The sequence below is a fragment of the Phalacrocorax carbo genome, chromosome 16, assembly GCF_963921805.1.
Source record: "Phalacrocorax carbo chromosome 16, bPhaCar2.1, whole genome shotgun sequence".
NCBI classification, from domain to species: Eukaryota; Metazoa; Chordata; class Aves; order Suliformes; family Phalacrocoracidae; genus Phalacrocorax; species Phalacrocorax carbo.
In genome coordinates, this window is record NC_087528.1 from 13,781,930 (window position 1) to 13,798,733 (window position 16,804).

Genomic DNA, 16,804 nt, shown 5'->3' on the forward strand with positions numbered 1-16,804 from the left:
GAAATCTCCAAGGATGGAGATCAGACAGCCTGTCTGGGTCTCCTATTGCAGGCTGCACAACCCTCCTGATGAGGACGTTTCCCTAACGTCTGGTCAAAACCTTCCAGGTTGCCATTAGTGCCCACTGCTACTTGGTGTATCACCTGATGGCAGCAAGGAAAATACGACTGTCACCTCTGCAGCCATCCCACAGGCAATTACCTGTTATTACTGGATTTTGCTTCCTCTTTTCCCACCTCTGCTCAAAGGCCACGTTCTCCGGACTCATCCTGGCTGCCGTCTGCAGGACCCCAACCCACATCCTTCCTCCCCGGGGACCCTGGCAGGACCGAGAGCTGCAGGTAGACCAGCACTGGGTCAGTGAGGGAATAACAGCTCCCTGCAATGTGCCAGTCACGCTTCTCTGCATGGAGTCCAGGACGTGCCTGGACTTCTTTGGTGCAGGAGCTCACTGATGGATGGCCTGTTTATGTGCCAACTCCTTGTGTTCAGTGATACTGATACCCTGAAGAAAATAGAATATTCTTCTAAGTAATAACAATGAACCATGTGAGCCTGGCAAAACAGAATTTGGCAGCCAGAGAAGAGAGCTGAGAGACAGGGAAGCATTTGTTTTATGACTATATCCTCGAGGAAAGCTGAGAGACTGATCGAAGGGAACATCCTGCCTCAGAAGATGCTGAGAATGGGGTGGTAGAGTGTGTGGTCAAGAACAACTAGTTGGGCTGTTGATAAGATCTAAAACTAAGTGTCCTTTAGGTGAACTTTCCTCATTATAATACTAAAAATCACGACCATAGGCCAGACACCCCCCCCCCCCCCAAATAAGCCCCTCGCTCCCTGAGCAGGCGCGGTAAATCCAGAGGGGCTGAGCTTTACGTTGAAACGAGAAACCAGGCAATTATTCGCTGGCGGGTGCGGGTATCAGGTGTGACTGGCACCGTGAGCTGCCTAAATGCCTCGTAGGCCTGGGGGCGGGGTGCAGGTGTGTGCGTGAGCACCCAGCACCCATCCCTGCGCGAAAGTGGGACGGGCAGGGCCCCCGCGCCCCGCCCGCCTTCCGGGTGGCAACGCAGCCGCCCAGGGCCCGCGCGTCCCCGGCTGGCGCCGCACGGCTGCGGGTTGGCGCTCGGCTTTGAAAACGAGTGCTCCTCAATCCCCTCCGGGAAGAAAAAAAAAAAAAGAAAAAAAAATTAAAAATCGGTAACGACGAAGAAATAAGCCCCGCTCGCCGCGCCCCCCGGCCCGCCCCGCCCCGGCGGCTGCGCTCGGCCATGGCGGGGCGGCTCTGGCGGCTCTGCAACCTCCTCATGGCCGCCTTCTTCGGGATGGCGGCCGCCGTGCAGGTGAGGGGCCCTGCCCCGCGCCCAGCCCCGGGCCCGGCCGCAGGGTCTCAGTGCGCGCCTCCTCGCCGCAGGTGAACGACCCCGACGCCGGGCCGTGGACGGTGAGTACGGGCCGCTCTTCGCGCCGGGCAGCTGCGGCGGGGGCGGCCCGGCTCCTGCGGCTCCGCCTGCCCCGAGGGGTCCCCGGGAGCCCCGGCCCCGCTGCGCCCGCCCGCCCGGCCCGATCGGGGCGGCCGCAGGAACCCGCTCCCTGCCTTCAGCCGACGAGCGAGCAGGCGCCGGCGGAGCGGCCTCCGCTGCAGCGACGGCGGAATCCGGCCCCGCTTCCAGGATCTGCCGTATTTCACCCCAGATTCGTGCCTGCCCTGTGCAAAGCGCTGCCTCCCTGCGCAGAACACGCCAAGCTGCTCTCGTCCCTCCTGCCCTGCGCCTGAAACCCCCCTGGCTGGGCGACCTCCTGGCTCCATCGCTGCCTCGGCGTGCCTCGAGTGCCAGCCTGACTGCCTCCCGTTCCCCCTCGATTCGGCAGCGCTTCCTCGTCCCGAGGGGAAATCTAGAGAGAAACCCTCTTCTCTGGCCACTTTGCCAGGCCGTCCTCGGGCAGACCAACAGCCGGAGGCCCAGGCCGGCGTGTTCGGGGCTGGGGGGCAAGGGGCGATGTTTCTGCTTGTGACAGGGGCTGCTGGGTGGGCAGGGGCTGTCCCCTGACATCCCTTGTGCGGGGCGGACGTCCCTGGTGCGGTGAGCCCAGCTGACGGCAGCAGGGCTGGTGGCAGCACCAGCGGGTGCTCCTACTGCCCTGGGAGCCACCCAGCACAGGTGGAGGGTGTGGGGGGTGACCCATGGGGGCTTCCCCTGGGGGATCGAGGGGCTCTGCAGTGGGCGGGTGAGGCAGCGAGGACTTGGTGACCCAGAAGCTGAGGGACGAGGGCTGGCACTCGGTTTTGGTGGTGATGGTGAAGGCGAGCCCCAGCTGTGCCAGGGCGAGGGGGTGGGGTGGCAACTGTTCTGCGCATCTGACAAACTGATGTGAAGGGGAGAAGTGTCGATGTGGGTGGGCACTTCTGCTTCCTTATCCTGCTAAGTTTTGCTACAGAGTAGATCTATGTTTCATTAACAGGTTGCTTACTTGGTGCCTGCTGCCCTGACACTGCTTGTCAGCATTAAACCTTCAATAACAGGTATGATGTTGGTGTGAAAAACAGAGTCTCTGCTCAAATTTTGGTCCCAAAAGGTTTTTTTATTGAATCACAGATTAAGATCGGGCCACGTGGAAACATGTCCTACTACCTGTTGAGGGCAAAAAGCTGTGGGACCTGCTTCTACCACAGCTGGTCTTTGGTTTAGTGCTTGTGGTTGGACATGCTGCAGGTGAACGGAGGAACGCTGCACAACGGCCTGCTGCTGGTTTGGTCTCGCCTCTGCGCCCTGGTTCCAGCGCTTAAAGCCTGATTGGAGCACAACCCTAGGACCACACTCTGAACCCGACTCTGATGTTGATGTTCGCACATTAATTCACTTTGTTTCTATGGTATAAATCTGTGGGTTTGCTTATCTACCTCACAGGAGAGCAGCTGAGCTCTGCGCAGTCCTTCAAAGGAGCGAAAGGTCTTGTTCAGTATCACGTATTGCAGCCGCCCCGCAGAGCGCGTGGGCAGGGGTGGGGATGTTCAGAGGCTTCAGCGCCGTGCCTGAGTTTCCGAGGGCGTATGCTATGGGGGCAAATGCCCCATGACATGTCGACAGAATCAGTCAGATCAGATTTGGTCCCAGACTCCAGAAAATAGTTAATTTTATTTTTATTTCCATCCAGGAGAAATAATTTTAAAATAACGACATTTTATATACACAAAGTGACTGCATCTTTGCTGGATGAATACTTACTCTGAATAAACTAAAACCACACTTATGCCAAAAATTTAAATCTTCAAGAGTGCGCACTGTTGTCTCGAATCCCACTGTTGCAGTCTCTCAGCATTCTGGCCACCTGAAGCACGTAAAGTGGCAGCGTTCATAAAGACAAAACCCATGAGGGTTGGTTGCCTGTGGTTTTGAACATTTCAGGGGAGGTTTATTTCTGTGATAGGTGTAGCTTCAACAGTATGGCATTTGGCTGGTCAAGAGAATCTCCCATGTTAAAGTCACAAGTAGGTTTTTGTTACTTGTGCCAAGATCTGTGGAAAATAAAGATTAAAATAGCACAACTATTGTATAATGGGACATTTATGTAAATTCACCAAGGCTTATTTGCCACTCAAGTCTGTGGAAGACTGAGATGCTGCCTCTGCTGAGCTGCAGTTCGGCCAAATGGGGAATCGATTACAAAGCTGGGTCACACTGAGCTCTTGAATTTTGGCAGCTCATCATCTTTAATGCTTGCCTGGAGGGGTCCGTGCCTGGAAAAGTCTGCTTTTAACTGTATGGTTTTTGCTGTTGACATTGCAAAGATGAGTGAGAACTGCCCATGTCATTTGCTCACATGTCCCCCATGAGCTCCTGGGGATGGTCATGGAAAAGCAGTTATCTGTGGGCCCATTCAGCTACTTCCCGTCATCTGTATTTCTCTGTTTAAAAACATCCCCAGCAGAGATGTCATCAGTGTTGCTCATCATCACAGGCAAAAGCTCAGGGAGAGCCTTATAAGGGAGCGTGAGAGAAGACGCTCCCCGCAGCGTGGTGGTCGCTCGGTACCCGGCGGCTGGCTGGAAGCCGTGGCTCGCTCCCCTGGGCTCCGGTGGTCCGCTGGGCTCATGCTGAGCATCAGGTTATGGCTGTGAGGCCCAGAAAGGCCGTTCTTCCTGCTTACGGGAACTTTCATTTGTAATCTGCCTTGTGATTTTTTTTTCTGTGCACGTTGAATGTTGGAGCCTGGCTTTTTGCTGGAGAGACTAGAAAACCATTTTCATTGAGGTGCTACTGCCAAGAAGTTGTGTTCCTAGGAAACCAAGCCCCAAGCCCCAAGCCCACTAGTGCTTATGTTCAACAGCACTTTTTAGCCGATTTCCCTGGTCATAAAGATGCTGATATTAATTTCTTCTGCCTGCCTAAGACATGTGTGTTTGCTGGAGGCATCTTTTTCAGCTACTGAGTTGATTTTTGATTTATCAGGTTTACTACATGCTACGTTACGGCCGCTGACAGTCTATTTCTGTCCTCAGATAATAGTATTTGGAGGAGCCTCTGTGACCTTCATTCTGCTGGTTGTATTGTTGGGACTGTTGCCTTGGCTTGCTCTTTGTTTGCTTATGCTCAAGGAAACATTTTGCACGAAGAGGAAGGCAGGTAAGCGGTGATTTTTATTTTCCCCTGCACGAATTCAGCACACCAGGCTGTCTCGTCTGGTGGTCACCTTGCGAAACTTTATTTGCCGGGCTGCTGCAGCAAACGCTGTTGGTCCAGGGGAACCAAACCAAGGAGAAGGGACCACAGTGCTCCAAACCAGTGACTTGTTGGACAAAAGAGCTAAAGGGAGAGCGAACAGTTGTGCCTGCTTGCCTGGTTGTGGCAGCTAGATTTAATTGGGGGCAGTTCTGCCTTCCAATACCAGGGCACAGCGGAACAGCTTTGTGCTCTCTTCCTGGAGCTGCAGGAATGGGAATGAACGTTTTAAAAACTCCTGAGGTTATACCATATGCACGTTTTATCTGGCACAGGCTGCTGAGTCCTCTGAACTGCCAGGTATTGAGGGGGAGGGAGGATTTCTCACCTGGACATTCAGTTGCTGCCTAAAGTAGGTGCTTGCACAGTACTGAGGTGAAGCACTGGCAGCTGCTGCAGCTGTTTGTGGTCTGGAATTTTGGGATGCTGCTTTGCTCTGTGTTAAGGAGGGAATTGTGCTGTGGAATATAAGTTTAGCAGCAGAACAAGAAGTGGAAGCAGGAGTTTCTGCAGCTGTATGGCTGGGTCACGTGTGTTTGTACATTTGTGGTGGGAAGCAAAGTTACTCTGTGTAATAATATTCCTAGTAAAATATACTGACCTTTTCCAAAGGAGCAGACGCTACTGTTTTGGAGGCAATATTTGTTATTTTTCAAAAGTAAACATCTGCTTGTATTATTTTCTGATCTGTTTTTTCCTTGGCTTTTTAGGGAGTTGTTTGGTCTGGTGATCATTACAATATGGATGGCTCTGTGTCGCAGTTCAGCAAAGTAAGTTTTGTTTCTTTGTTTTTTTTTTAATCCATTCATATGCTCACATTTAGTGACTAGCTTCTTGAAAACACATAGCTGATTTTGGCTGCTTGTTTTTCTGCTTCATGTCACTGTCTGAACCTTCTCGGATAGCTAAGCAGCAGTAGCTGGTGCTGTAGCTGTAGGATCTCGCACAGATAAAAGGCTGTGGGGGGAAAGTAAAGCTACATGAAACATCTTTTCTGCTCCCCCTGCCGTAATGGGCAGGGGACATCCTCCCTTTGCACAAGGACAGCACACCCCTTCTGTGGAACGGGCTAATGAGGGTTGGCCACAACCGCGAATGAACTGCAAAGCAATTTCTGCCATTGCTCCCAGTTTCCACAACTTTCCAGCGGGGGTCTCTGTACTGGTATCCGCTGCATCCACCGGAGCAGGCGGGCGATGCAGGCCGATCTTGCAGAAGGCTCTGGGTGGCTGCCTGGCTGCGGCAGCTCTGCTCTTTCCCCCCTCCAGCCTCTTCAGAGGATTGTGCTACAGCAGTTTTGCTCAATGCCTGTTAGCTGGGAGCATGAAAAATCCCTGTCTGCCAAACCGTACCTTTGTGCTGGGAAAACATGTCACACATGCTCTGGGAAAGGAGGGTGCTTTTTTCTTCACCTGGTTTATGTAGCGTGAGGTGGGAGAAAAACTTCTCCTCGCGCGTGGTTCCTCTGCAGTAACGGACTCTGCTGATGCATGCACAGGAGCTACGCTAAAGTGACCAAAGGCTCTCTGCTCTCCGTCCAACTGCAGCCAGGTGTGAATGTTCCGTAGCAGTCTGAACTCAAGTAGCTCTGTCACATTTGCTCTTTTACAGGAGCCCACTGGGTGGAGTTCGCTTGATTGCTGCAATCGTGGTCGCCCTCTTCCCCTTTGCTTCATGGCTGTACATTTATGTGAACAAAGAGATGCGAGCATCTTGGCCAACGCACTGTAAAACGGTGATTTAATTGGGTGGGAGAAAGTATAGGATAAATATTCTGACCTTAATTGTCTTTGCTTTTGGTTCTTAATGAAAGGTTAGTGTCAGTTTGATAGGACCCAAGAATGCCTGGCTGCTTCCAGTGGCGTGCTTTGAGATTTGTTAAAAAAATTGAGGAACACTGTTCCGTAACGTAAGGGAAAAGTAAAGCAAACACTTTGTTTCAATAAATGACTATTTACAGCCATAAAACTTTCAGGTATCTGCCTGGATAGTCCATTGAGACTAACTGAAAACTGAGCAGTCGGTATTTCTGTTCCTATGCTAAAATCATATGTAGAATATATCTGAAGAAATATCTTTGTTATTAACTGAAAATTACTGGATTTACAGAGTAATAAATATTTTTCTAAAGAAAATTCAATGAAAGCTTCCGTATCTTTTATTTTCTGTGAGATGCGTACTCAAGACTGCCACCAGCAGATGTGGTCACTGTCACAGCTCTGCTTCTCACAGATTTTCTGCTCCTAGAAAGCAGAACCCACACAGTGGCCCAGTGACCACTACTGATCCTGGAGAAGGAAGCACAGGCGAATACACTGGACACACAAGCTGCCTGGGAAAGAGCCAGAACAGGTCCGGGTGGTGCAGCACAGCAACATGCCTGGGATCCTTCCACGTCAGGGCTTCTTCGCTCTGTACCACTGCAAGCTAATACAGCTGAGCACACGTAGATCCCAGCGGGTGTATCTGCAGCATTACATGATGTAGCATAGATGGCCTCCATTCTCCTGGGGCTTAGCTTTTTTTGAAGATTACTTTAGTCATTTAAAACAATGTTAAGAAGACTACATTAGGCTACAGGGTGGACTAATCCTGCCAGACATGAGACATTACTGACTATGATGTTCAAAAAGAAAAAAAAATTGAAATGCAGCTGGGCAGGTATAATTCTGCATGCTTTAATTCTGACTGATATAAAAAAGTGTCTTTTTATTTATAATATTCATAATATGGTTTGCATTTTTCACAGTAAGTAACAACCGGTCAGGATTGGGTGTTTCAAGTCAACATTCTGCATTGAAGTATATTGATTTCAAGCATGGTTACTGGCCTTCTGTATTCTCCATGAAGAAACTAGGTCTGTTTTCTTACAGAAACATAATTTCTAAAATTCTGTATCCAAGAGAAAAATGTTTGAGTTAAAGCTATAAGGGTCAGCCATGCGCAAGGAAATAATATGCTGAATCCCCCGCTTTTTTTTGTCCGAGTACTTCCTGAAGAAGAGCATTTTGTATTTGCTTACCATTTTCAGAAATGCATAATTCTGTCTGAAATTCTGCCCCTTCCCTTTAGTATCATTTTATCTTCGTAGACATAAATAGTTCCAAAGGCATTGCTTTCCGGTGGAGTTTCAATAACCCCCTCCAAAGTCAGATGATGAACTCCATGAGAGTCTAAGCAATAGCCACCGTCATGCAGATGCCCAGCAAGGAAGCAGACCACGCACCGATGGGAGTGTATGACTGAAAGGGCGTCTTCGTAATTCCAGGCTAGGCAAACTCTGTCTGAAGCATCAGGATGAATGGGCAGATGACCTGCAGTTGAGAGGGAAGCAGGAAAGTTACTTTAAGCATAATCAAATTCTGCCTTCATTGTGGGAATTCAGACATCTAACTTATACAGAAAGCTCGCCTGAATGTGAGACGTGGTTGCTGTTCTCCTACTTCACAGGTTACATGTGTACCTCAGTGGAGCTACAAAGCTGCTACGTGTTTTCCTCAGCTAACATACATTGGCTACATCACTTTTTTTTGCATATATCCCCCATATCCACCTACCCATAACTACAACTTTTTCTTGGTTTTCATCAGATAACTTGAGGACTTCATTGAACCAGTCCAGCTGGGCTTGGCTAAATCCTCCATTAAACTCTACATAACGAGGTTCTTCAAGTCCTGCAATGAAGAAGAAGGTTAGGCATGGGTGCATATGCCTCTCATGGCTCCCCTGTTTGCTTGCCTTATATAAGTCTGCTTACGAGAGGTGGTTTATTCATATAACCTTTTTTTTTTTTTCCCATCTCCCAGATCAAAACTCCAGCCTCCTTGGACAAACAAGAGAAAATTATTTGTTAGTGTTTTCTGGGGTTTTGGTCACACTGATGCACAGGATTTCCACTCTTGGCCCCCGCCCCCAGCATGGGATAGTGTGGGCATTACTTGACAGTCTGCAATAGCAGCTGCACGGACAGCTGCCTTTTGTTCTGATCCTGCAGGGCACACAGCACAACATAAACCCATCCCAAAAGCACCAGAGCAGCAGGACAGGTATGGGTGAGCATCTCCTGTGTCTGCCTACAGAGTCACCGACTGGCTCTCAGCCGACAGCAGGGAGGTGGAGGAGGTGGGCAGGAATGGGGCACCTGCCTCAGCGCCCTGGCAACCAGCTGTCAGCCCCGGGAGCTGCCTTATCGCTGTGGGGAGCAGAGATTCAGCCTCTGTGCCCCCTGCCGCAGGGCCGAGCCGGGCGGTACCTGCAGGGCTGTTGAGGTTGTCGTTGGGGTTCTTCTCCCGCAGCAGCTGCAGGGACTGGTGGTAGCGGGGGCTGTCCGGCTCCCTGCCCAGGATGCTCAGGTCGTAGGCGTCGAGCACGACGACGCGGAACCGTGTGGCCGGGCTGAAGTGATAGGCCTGGCAGTCCTCGGCTGGCAGGCCGGCCGCGGCCCCGGCGGGGCGGCTGTTGAGGCCGGTGTGCGCCAGGCGGGCTCGGCTGAAGTTGTAGAACTCATGGTTGCCCCAGGTGTGATGCACCGGCACCGCCAGCCGCCCCAGCACCGCCAGCACCTGCCCCAAGGCACCCTCGGCCTCGCCGCTGCCGGCGTTGAGGCCGTCGATGCTGTCACCCAGCTGCAGCACGAAGGCGAGCGGTGGCCTCTCGGTGGCCCACGCTTCCACAGCGCCCCGCAGCAGGTCAAGGCTCTGCCGGTAGTACCGCCGCCGAAACCCGCCGAAGTCGTAGCCGTCATCCGCGTCCGCGTACTGAATATCGGCGATGACACCGAAGGCGAAGAGCGGCACCGCCTCCATGTCGGCCGCTGCCGGGTGAGGGCGGCGGAAGGGGCGGGCGCGGAAGAGCGGGCGGCAAGATGGCGGCGGCGCTTCGCTGCTGTCGGTGGGCGCTGTGCTGGCGGCTGCCGGGCGCGGGCAGCGCCGCTCGGCCCCTCACCGGCCGCCCGCGGCCCGCGCCCGGCAGCCGCCCGCTGTCTCGCCTGCCGCCGGGCGGCGGCCCGAGGACGGGCGCGCAGGGGAGGGTGAGTGAGGGAACGGGGTGGGGGGCCCGGGGCGGCGGGACGGGCCGCGCTGCGCCCCCCCCCCCCTCCTTCAGTCACTAAACAGCTTCTCCTCAGCAGCTGGTGTCGTGGCGGTCGCTGGCGGCCACATTCGTGCTGTGCGGGGGGCTGCTGGCCGCCATGAAGAAGGTGAAGCGGCGCAAGGAGGAGGGTGAGTGCGGGGGGGCGCGGCCGGAGCCTGCCCGCCTCGGGGGCCGCGCTGCCCGGGAGGGAGCCGGGCCGGGCCGGGCCGGGCCGGGCCGGGCGGGGCGGGGGGCGCAGCAGCAGCCGCGGGTTTGCATCGACGCGATGCCTCCTCTCCTGCCGCGATGTGTTTTACCCGCTTCGGCGTCCCGCAGGGTCGCGTCACGCTCCGCGCGGCGCTGCTTCGTGGCTGTGTGTATGCGGGCGCCGCGGGAAATTTCCAAACACTCAAATAAACTTCAAGGTTAAACGTTTTAAAATTCTTAAGTGTGCCTGTGTTGCCAGAACAGTGGTGTTTGCGTGAGGTGGGGTTTTTGTGCCCTTGGCTTCCCTCTGCACAGCGTGCGCTGGCGTCCTGTCCTGCAGGAACTGCCCACGCCTGTCATTTTCATGTTTTTAATGTTGAAAATCAGAGATTTTGCAGCTTCTAGCATATTTTCACGGTGCAAAGGATGGTGATTTTTCTTTCCCAAGCCAGGTACTTGTCTTTCTCTCTTTTTTTTTTTTTTTTTAATAAAGATACAGTCGGGTGTCAATGAAATAAGTCATTATATCTCAAAGGAGTTCAGTGATATACTTGATTTTGCCCAAAATGGAATGGTTTTTGGAAGTCTTGTCCGCGTTGAGCTTCTGCATGATGGGCGTTGGTAGACCTTGGCGTTTCAGCGCCCTGGGCCGTGACTCCGCGCGGCTGCCTCACTCTCCGCTGCTGAGGCCCGCCTGGGAGGCCGTGTGGACTCTGGCGTGGAGGTGTTTGATCCCCTCTGGTTTTTTGTAGAGCTGGAGAAGGAACGAAACCGAGGCATTGGGAAACCGCTGCTTGGAGGGCCCTTCTCGCTTGTCAGCCATGAGGGACAGCCCAAGACCAGCAAGGACTACATCGGCCAGTGGGTGCTGATCTACTTTGGCTTCACACACTGCCCTGACATCTGTCCTGATGAGCTGGAGAAAATGATCGAAGTGGTAGATGAAATCGGTATGGGGATTCAGTTGGCGTAGTGGCCCTTTTTATGGGAGGTCCAGGTTTGTTGTGGTAATATATTGCAAATGGTAATAATTGATGATCTTTTTTTAAAAAATGCTGTTGACTACTGTTCAGTAGTTGAATTAATTGCAGAGGGATACATATATCAACCTGCCTATAGCTAGGATCTGATATTTAGAACGTTACAGCACTGACCTTTCTGCAACGGGGGACTTCTTGGTAATAAAACGGGAGGGTGGCAGGTTACAGGGAACTGTGCCATCGCATTGTATTTTTGCCAAGAAGTGGTTGTGGGGTGTATTAGGGTTTTTTCCCCCCTGTTTTATTCATTCTGAGAATAAAGCTTTGTGAGAGTCTCTTGAGAGCGACTGTGCTGTGGGAGGGAGGTTGGGGAAAGGCCGTGTGATAGAGGTGGCTTTCTCAGCCTGCAGGCCCTGAAGAGTTACAGAGCAGGGGTAACAGTAACCAAGCAAGTGGGAAGGCAGGCTAAAGTGAAGAAAATATGGTGAAGGCTGAGGCTGGAACACGAGGGAAAGAACCTGAATTGTGTCTTCCCCCACCCCTCTGCTCCAGCACCGCAGGCGTGCTTTCGTTGTATCGACCGTTGCGCTTTGCTACATCCATCACGCCACGGCATTTTCTCCATCGGAGCCAATTTGTCACCTCTCCGAAGCAGGGCAGGGCCTCCAGCTGAGAGGCTGGAAGCGTAGCTGCACCCAGCACGAGCACAGAGCGTTGGATTTCACGGCATTTGCTTCCTTTGCAACCTAGGTCAATTAAGCTGCGCAAAATGGCCTTTTCTTTTCAGGGTGGGCTGGGCTTGATGTTACAGTAGCTTGGCTGTGAGCTTGTTGGAAGGGAGGTGAGAAATGATTTCCAGTTTTCTAAGAAAAATAATAATTGTTAATGTCACAGATAGAATTCCATCTCTGCCTAATCTGACCCCGCTCTTCATCACCATTGATCCTGAGAGAGACAACGAAGAAGCCATTGCCAGATATGTTAAAGGTATTACTGTTTTCTTCCTCAATGTCTTACGCCATGTAATACAGAGCGCTGAAAAGGAGGCTCTTGATGGAATTCTCTTCATTAAAATGTTTAAATACCTTATTTCTACCTAGAATTTTCTCCGAAGCTGATCGGGTTGACAGGTACCAAGGCACAGATTGACCAAGTGGCCAAAGCTTACCGTGTGTATTACAGCGAAGGTCCCAAAGATGAAGACAGTGATTACATAGTAAGTAAATGCAGGGCCTTTGCCTGATGACTGACTCTGGGTAAGAGCATTGTATGCATTTTAAAATCAGAATGCAGCTGTTGCCATCAATGCTGAAGTCCTACATGACGGAGCCCTGTTGCACTGATGTGTTAAGCTGTGTTTCAGAGGTCTCAGTCAGAGTCAAGGTGCCCTCTTACAATCTCAGAACCTCATGAAGCATGTTCTAAAAATGCACGATCCCAGGCCTGCATACAGGATAGCATATGAGCCAGCAAGCCTGGCAGTAAGTTGAACTTTTTTCTGTTGTGTGCTGGTTTTGGCTGTTGTCCTGTGTGGTCCAAAGTGAATTGGAACTGGGAAATTAAGGCAATAGAAGGAGGGAGAAATGGGAGGTGAAAGTGAGTAACAACTCTGGCAAACTAACAGTAAGCAGCGGGGTTTTCCTGGCAGGAGACTTGGGTGATGCAAAGTTTGCCGGCAGATACTGTGGGGTTCTTCCTCCTGTGTCAAGTGACCTGGAAGAGAGAGCACGTTAATGCTAAATTAAGTGGGAATAAAATACAGAGAGTAATAGTGTGGAGGGGGAAACTGAGGTTTAAGTGAGGCTAAAATGGGTAGTTAAAATCTTACTCTCTGGAAGTGATTAGGACGGATTATAGGGCTCAGAGCTGCTGCCGAGGCCTTCCTGACTTGCCATGTCATGGGCAGACTGGAAAAGCAAAGTAGTGGTTTTGAGAGGCAGTGAGCTCTAGGTGTCAGGGCAGGAAAGCCAGAGGACGCAACTCTGAAACAAGATGGAAAGATGACAGCAGCAGCAGTGGGCCTGGGAGGGAGAGCTTGAGGCTGGCTTTGTGCCTACCTGAGACTTACCCAGGTAATTACTGCTCTGCCGTTTCTTCCAGTAAGGTTTTTTTTTTAATCTCACTATATCTTGCATGGTTCTGTTGTGCCAGTGGTGATTAAGACCGATATTTGTGCAGGAGCGGGTTCTGCTTCCCCTGCAGTCTGTGGGGAGGTGGGGAAGGGAGAGAGATCTGCTACAGCCAATTAAACTTTGCTGCTTGTTTTCACTTGAAAAGAGCATTGCAACAAGTATTTAGAAAGCACAATTGGTAAACATCTGTTAGAATTTTTCAAGTACTACTTGAATATTACTAATTCCTATGTAATCTCAGTTTTACAGAGCTCAATACCAGAATTGTTTTATTCCTTGGGTTACAAGATTGCATTGAAACTCAAACGATGATCTCGCGTGCATACGGTGGGAGCAGTGCAGGCTTCAGGCACGGCTTGAAAAACAGTGATCTTTTGCACACAAACTGTGCTCCGTCCTGACTATTTAATCTTCCATAGGCCGAGGAGTTAAGATACTCTGAGCAAACTGCCTGATTTTTTTTTTTTTATTATTTTTTTTGCTACTCTCCAGTTGAAGGATCTAAACTGCTATTCAGATACCTTAAAAAAATGGTCTCCTGCATCTGCATATTGTGATCTTGTCTTGAAAATTTGAAACTAGAGTAAAATATTTGAATTAGGCCTTCTTCAGTATAATTTTGAGAAACATTCTTTCAATGGCAGAAATGCCATTAAGTTCAATGCATCCTTTTAGCTTGTGGTACTGCAAATGTTTATGTGACGACTTAATTTCAAACACAGTTTTACTCTCAGTGCATAAGCACATTTCAGTTCTTGTCTCCAGCGGCAGTGAGATGACGTAGTCACTTGAGCAACCACAAATTCATGAGTATTTTGTCTGTGCTCATAAAGATGTCACAGTTGGATGCATACAGTATTTGCAGGGGCATTTTAAGTAAAGTTACAGTGGAATAAAATTTATATAAATCAAACTGGAATACCTCGGACGTTCAAGTAATTGTTACTTTGAACATTTTTTAAGGTTATTTCAATTTGGGCAGTAGAGGGAGCCCCCTCCCAGCACATGTATTTCCCTGTGTTCGAGCTCTGGTATCCCAGCCATGCTCTTGGTCCCTTTGCTTGCACTGACAGTGAACTTGGTTTAATGAAATAGTTCTGTTTATATTGGATTTACACCATATTAGCAGCAGGAGCTTGAATACCTTGTGGGGGTCACGGAGCATCGTGAGTAGAGGGAAGCTGGGAAAAGTGAGGGGGAAGAGCCATTAGCCCACAGGTTTGCCCTAGCCTGGTCTGTGCTGCAGGAGGGAGCTAGCAGCTTAGGGAAGACTTGTCTGCTTAAAGCATTTCTTCATGCACTGTTGAGTATGCAGCTGGTTTTTTTCTATTTATTTTCATGGGTAAAACAAGAGGAGGTCGCTGAGATGATGTTGAGGTTTTTGTTATCTTGCTTTAGCTTCTTGGTGAGAAGTCTTGTCAGACAGCCTTTAACCAAAGGCTGAGCAAGATGCTGTTGCTGCTGACTTTGAGATGTGCAGGATGTTCCAGTATATAAAGGGTGGCTACAAAGAAGACGGCGACTCCCTTTTGACAAGGAGTCACGTGGAAAAGATGAGGGTTAATGGATACAAGTACTCCTGGGGGCATTCTGATTGGACACAAGAGGAAAATTTTTCATGATTAGAAAATCAGCCGTTGGAATAATCTGCCCAGGGAAGCGGTGGATTTCTGACATTGGATGCTTTTAAGGTTAGGCTGGACAGGGTGCTGGGCCATACTGTCTAGGCCGTGCTTCTGCTGAGGAAGGTTGGGCCAGATGATCCCTGAGGTCCCTGCCAACCTGGCATTCTATGGTTGTATGATCTTTTTTTAAGCCACAATGTGCTCTCTTACAGGTGGATCACACAATAATAATGTACCTTCTCGGGCCAGATGGTGACTTTGTGGACTATTATGGCCAGAATAAGAGGAGCACCGAGATTTCTGCATCTATTGCTGCACACATGAGAAAATACAGATCTTAAAACACAAGGTCTTCAAAGATTCATGTGAACGTCACCTGTAGGATTGGCTGTAATTGGGCACTGGCTTTGAAGCAGAAGCATACAGGTGTAACATCTTGTCACCACATGCCTCCTTTCTTCCAGATAAGAAAGGCAGCCATACTTCTGCAAAATACCATTATCAAAAATCTCTACAGAGCCTTCCCATGTATATTATTTGCAGCAAGATCTGGGCTCCAGAATGAAATCTGGAACTTCTCTGAAACACTGATGGGAGCAAAAAATGGACTTTTCTTTTGGGAAGAACATGTGCATCACTGGTAAAGTTAATAGGTTATCTCTTGGCAAGACGTCAGCGAAGGACGGTCACTGCAGGAGGATGATTACTTGATGAAAGGCCATGTGGGCCATGGCGTTCTCAGAGCAGCCCTGCCCTCCTTTTGATTTGTGGGTTTTTTTTTTCTTTCTTGCACTGTTTTGCCTTCTGGGAGAGGCGGTTACAATATTATCTAAGAGTACTTCTTTATGAAGGTTAAGGAGGTGAAGAGCACTGAAAGCCTCAGCAGCTTCTATGCATGCGACTAGCCCTGTAGTGTGCCTGACCTCCTCTTCATTTGAATGCAGAAATGAAATGTGTTTTTCTAGGTTATTTTTCCAGGTGAATGCTGTTAACTTACAAGGGAGTGGGTAATGGGTTGCAAATGGATTTTTCTTCTGGTCTAAATGATTTTATGCATAGTTGGCCTGATTGTGCTATGCTGAATAGTGAAGCGGGGAGGATGCAGGGGGTCTGTGGCCATGCATACAGCTGTCAATCAGATAAATTTTTGCAGTGCAGCATTTGAAAATAAAGATTGTTTTGTATAAGCGACTTTTTTTTTTGTTAGGCTTGACTAGAATATCATCAGAACTTTGTACACTGGTCAGGCTTCGTATTCTTGCTCCATTTATCTCTTTTCAGAATGTAGTGTTTTTCTGTATCAGTGCAAACCGTAAGCTGAATGTGCTTTTATAAGGTAGCTGAACCCCAGAGAATGGCCCACGTGAGACAAAATGGAAATGTTCTTGGTGCAAGTCCCGGAGTGCTTCAAACAGAGCATGGGTGTTCCTGCTGGTAGCACTGGCACTCTTCTGAGAGTGGGGCTTGGAAGAGAACATTGCTGTCTGAGGGAAGGTTCAATATCTATGGTAAATTCTCATCCTTCCAAAATCATGAAAAACAGTAAACTTAACCTGTTCCAGAGCAGTTATAAAATGTGATAAAGTAGTGTAGTTCCACATCAGCTGCCCCATGCTATGGTGACCTCCTGAGGGTATCGGGAAGGTTACTGTGATAGAGAATGTCTAAAGCTGCACTCCTCTGGTAAAGCTCTGTCAAGGAAAGAAGATTCCTGAAGTTCCAAGATATATTTTGTTGTTTGATGTTTTGTTTTTCCTTCCCCTCTCAAATACTAGATAGTTTGAAGAGGTGGGTTTTTTCTGTTCGAAAGATCAGCAAGATTTTTCCATATGAATTTACAGTAGGAGTTTTAAAAAGTGTCTTAGAATTAAACTCAACAGCTGAAAAGGAATTTAGTTTCTTTTTTTTACCTCCTTGTGCTGGCTGGCTTGATTGCAGTAGGCAGCAAGGATGGCTTCCAAATGAAATTTCACACTAAGTCTTCTATCAATTAGAGGCTGTGTCAAATCCGAGGTGTTATCAGTATTTTAGTGGCACACTGGCAATAATGATTTTATTTTCATGGA

The 16,804-nt window shown here is 49.7% G+C and overlaps 3 protein-coding genes across 6 annotated transcripts; 2 read left to right on the plus strand and 1 right to left on the minus strand.

The window, feature by feature from the left end:
- Positions 1–898: 898 nt before the first annotated feature.
- TMEM220 (transmembrane protein 220) lies at positions 899–6,833 on the plus strand. 2 transcript variants are annotated; one of them, XM_064467443.1, is made up of 6 exons: positions 1,087–1,346; positions 1,418–1,447; positions 2,467–2,527; positions 4,505–4,628; positions 5,435–5,494; positions 6,336–6,833. In XM_064467443.1, exons 1-6 carry the CDS (start codon positions 1,275–1,277, stop codon positions 6,466–6,468), a joined length of 480 nt encoding a protein of 159 aa, XP_064323513.1. In that variant the 5' UTR covers positions 1,087–1,274; the 3' UTR covers positions 6,469–6,833. The 2 variants fall into 2 exon arrangements, with proteins under 2 accessions (XP_064323514.1, XP_064323513.1); XM_064467444.1 differs by lacking the exons at positions 2,467–2,527; positions 4,505–4,628; positions 5,435–5,494; positions 6,336–6,833 and adding an exon at positions 1,699–2,176 and having other exon boundaries at positions 899–1,346.
- A 545-nt stretch (positions 6,834–7,378) lies between these two features.
- ADPRM (ADP-ribose/CDP-alcohol diphosphatase, manganese dependent) lies at positions 7,379–9,529 on the minus strand. 2 transcript variants are annotated; one of them, XM_064467439.1, is made up of 3 exons: positions 8,977–9,529; positions 8,282–8,398; positions 7,379–8,038 (listed from the first exon to the last, which is right to left on the minus strand). In XM_064467439.1, exons 1-3 carry the CDS (start codon positions 9,527–9,529, stop codon positions 7,752–7,754), a joined length of 957 nt encoding a protein of 318 aa, XP_064323509.1. In that variant the 3' UTR covers positions 7,379–7,751. The 2 variants fall into 2 exon arrangements, with proteins under 2 accessions (XP_064323509.1, XP_064323510.1); XM_064467440.1 differs by lacking the exon at positions 8,282–8,398.
- A 59-nt stretch (positions 9,530–9,588) lies between these two features.
- Positions 9,589–15,929, plus strand: LOC104043257 (protein SCO1 homolog, mitochondrial). Of its 2 annotated transcripts, none has more exons than XM_064467441.1 (6): positions 9,589–9,753; positions 9,850–9,943; positions 10,754–10,951; positions 11,876–11,968; positions 12,082–12,197; positions 14,951–15,929. In XM_064467441.1, exons 1-6 carry the CDS (start codon positions 9,589–9,591, stop codon positions 15,077–15,079), a joined length of 795 nt encoding a protein of 264 aa, XP_064323511.1. In that variant the 3' UTR covers positions 15,080–15,929. The 2 variants fall into 2 exon arrangements, with proteins under 2 accessions (XP_064323511.1, XP_064323512.1); XM_064467442.1 differs by having other exon boundaries at positions 9,853–9,943.
- Positions 15,930–16,804: the final 875 nt, after the last annotated feature.

Excerpts from the sequence above, each read along its gene's own strand:
- TMEM220 (XM_064467443.1), top strand. The coding sequence starts at position 1,275 with ATGGCGGGGCGGCTCTGGCGGCTCTGCAACCTCCTCATGGCCGCCTTC. Across the intron at positions 1,347-1,417 it reads GGATGGCGGCCGCCGTGCAG|GTGAACGACCCCGACGCCGG; the intron begins GTGAGGGGCCCT and ends TCCTCGCCGCAG. Across the intron at positions 2,528-4,504 it reads CATTAAACCTTCAATAACAG|ATAATAGTATTTGGAGGAGC; the intron begins GTATGATGTTGG and ends TTCTGTCCTCAG.
- ADPRM (XM_064467439.1), bottom strand. The coding sequence starts at position 9,529 with ATGGAGGCGGTGCCGCTCTTCGCCTTCGGTGTCATCGCCGATATTCAG. Across the intron at positions 8,399-8,976 it reads CAACCTCAACAGCCCTGCAG|GACTTGAAGAACCTCGTTAT; the intron begins GTACCGCCCGGC and ends TCTTCATTGCAG. Across the intron at positions 8,039-8,281 it reads AGAAAAAGTTGTAGTTATGG|GTCATCTGCCCATTCATCCT; the intron begins GTAGGTGGATAT and ends TCTCAACTGCAG.
- LOC104043257 (XM_064467441.1), top strand. The coding sequence starts at position 9,589 with ATGGCGGCGGCGCTTCGCTGCTGTCGGTGGGCGCTGTGCTGGCGGCTG. Across the intron at positions 9,754-9,849 it reads GGACGGGCGCGCAGGGGAGG|CAGCTGGTGTCGTGGCGGTC; the intron begins GTGAGTGAGGGA and ends GCTTCTCCTCAG. Across the intron at positions 10,952-11,875 it reads CGAAGTGGTAGATGAAATCG|ATAGAATTCCATCTCTGCCT; the intron begins GTATGGGGATTC and ends TTAATGTCACAG.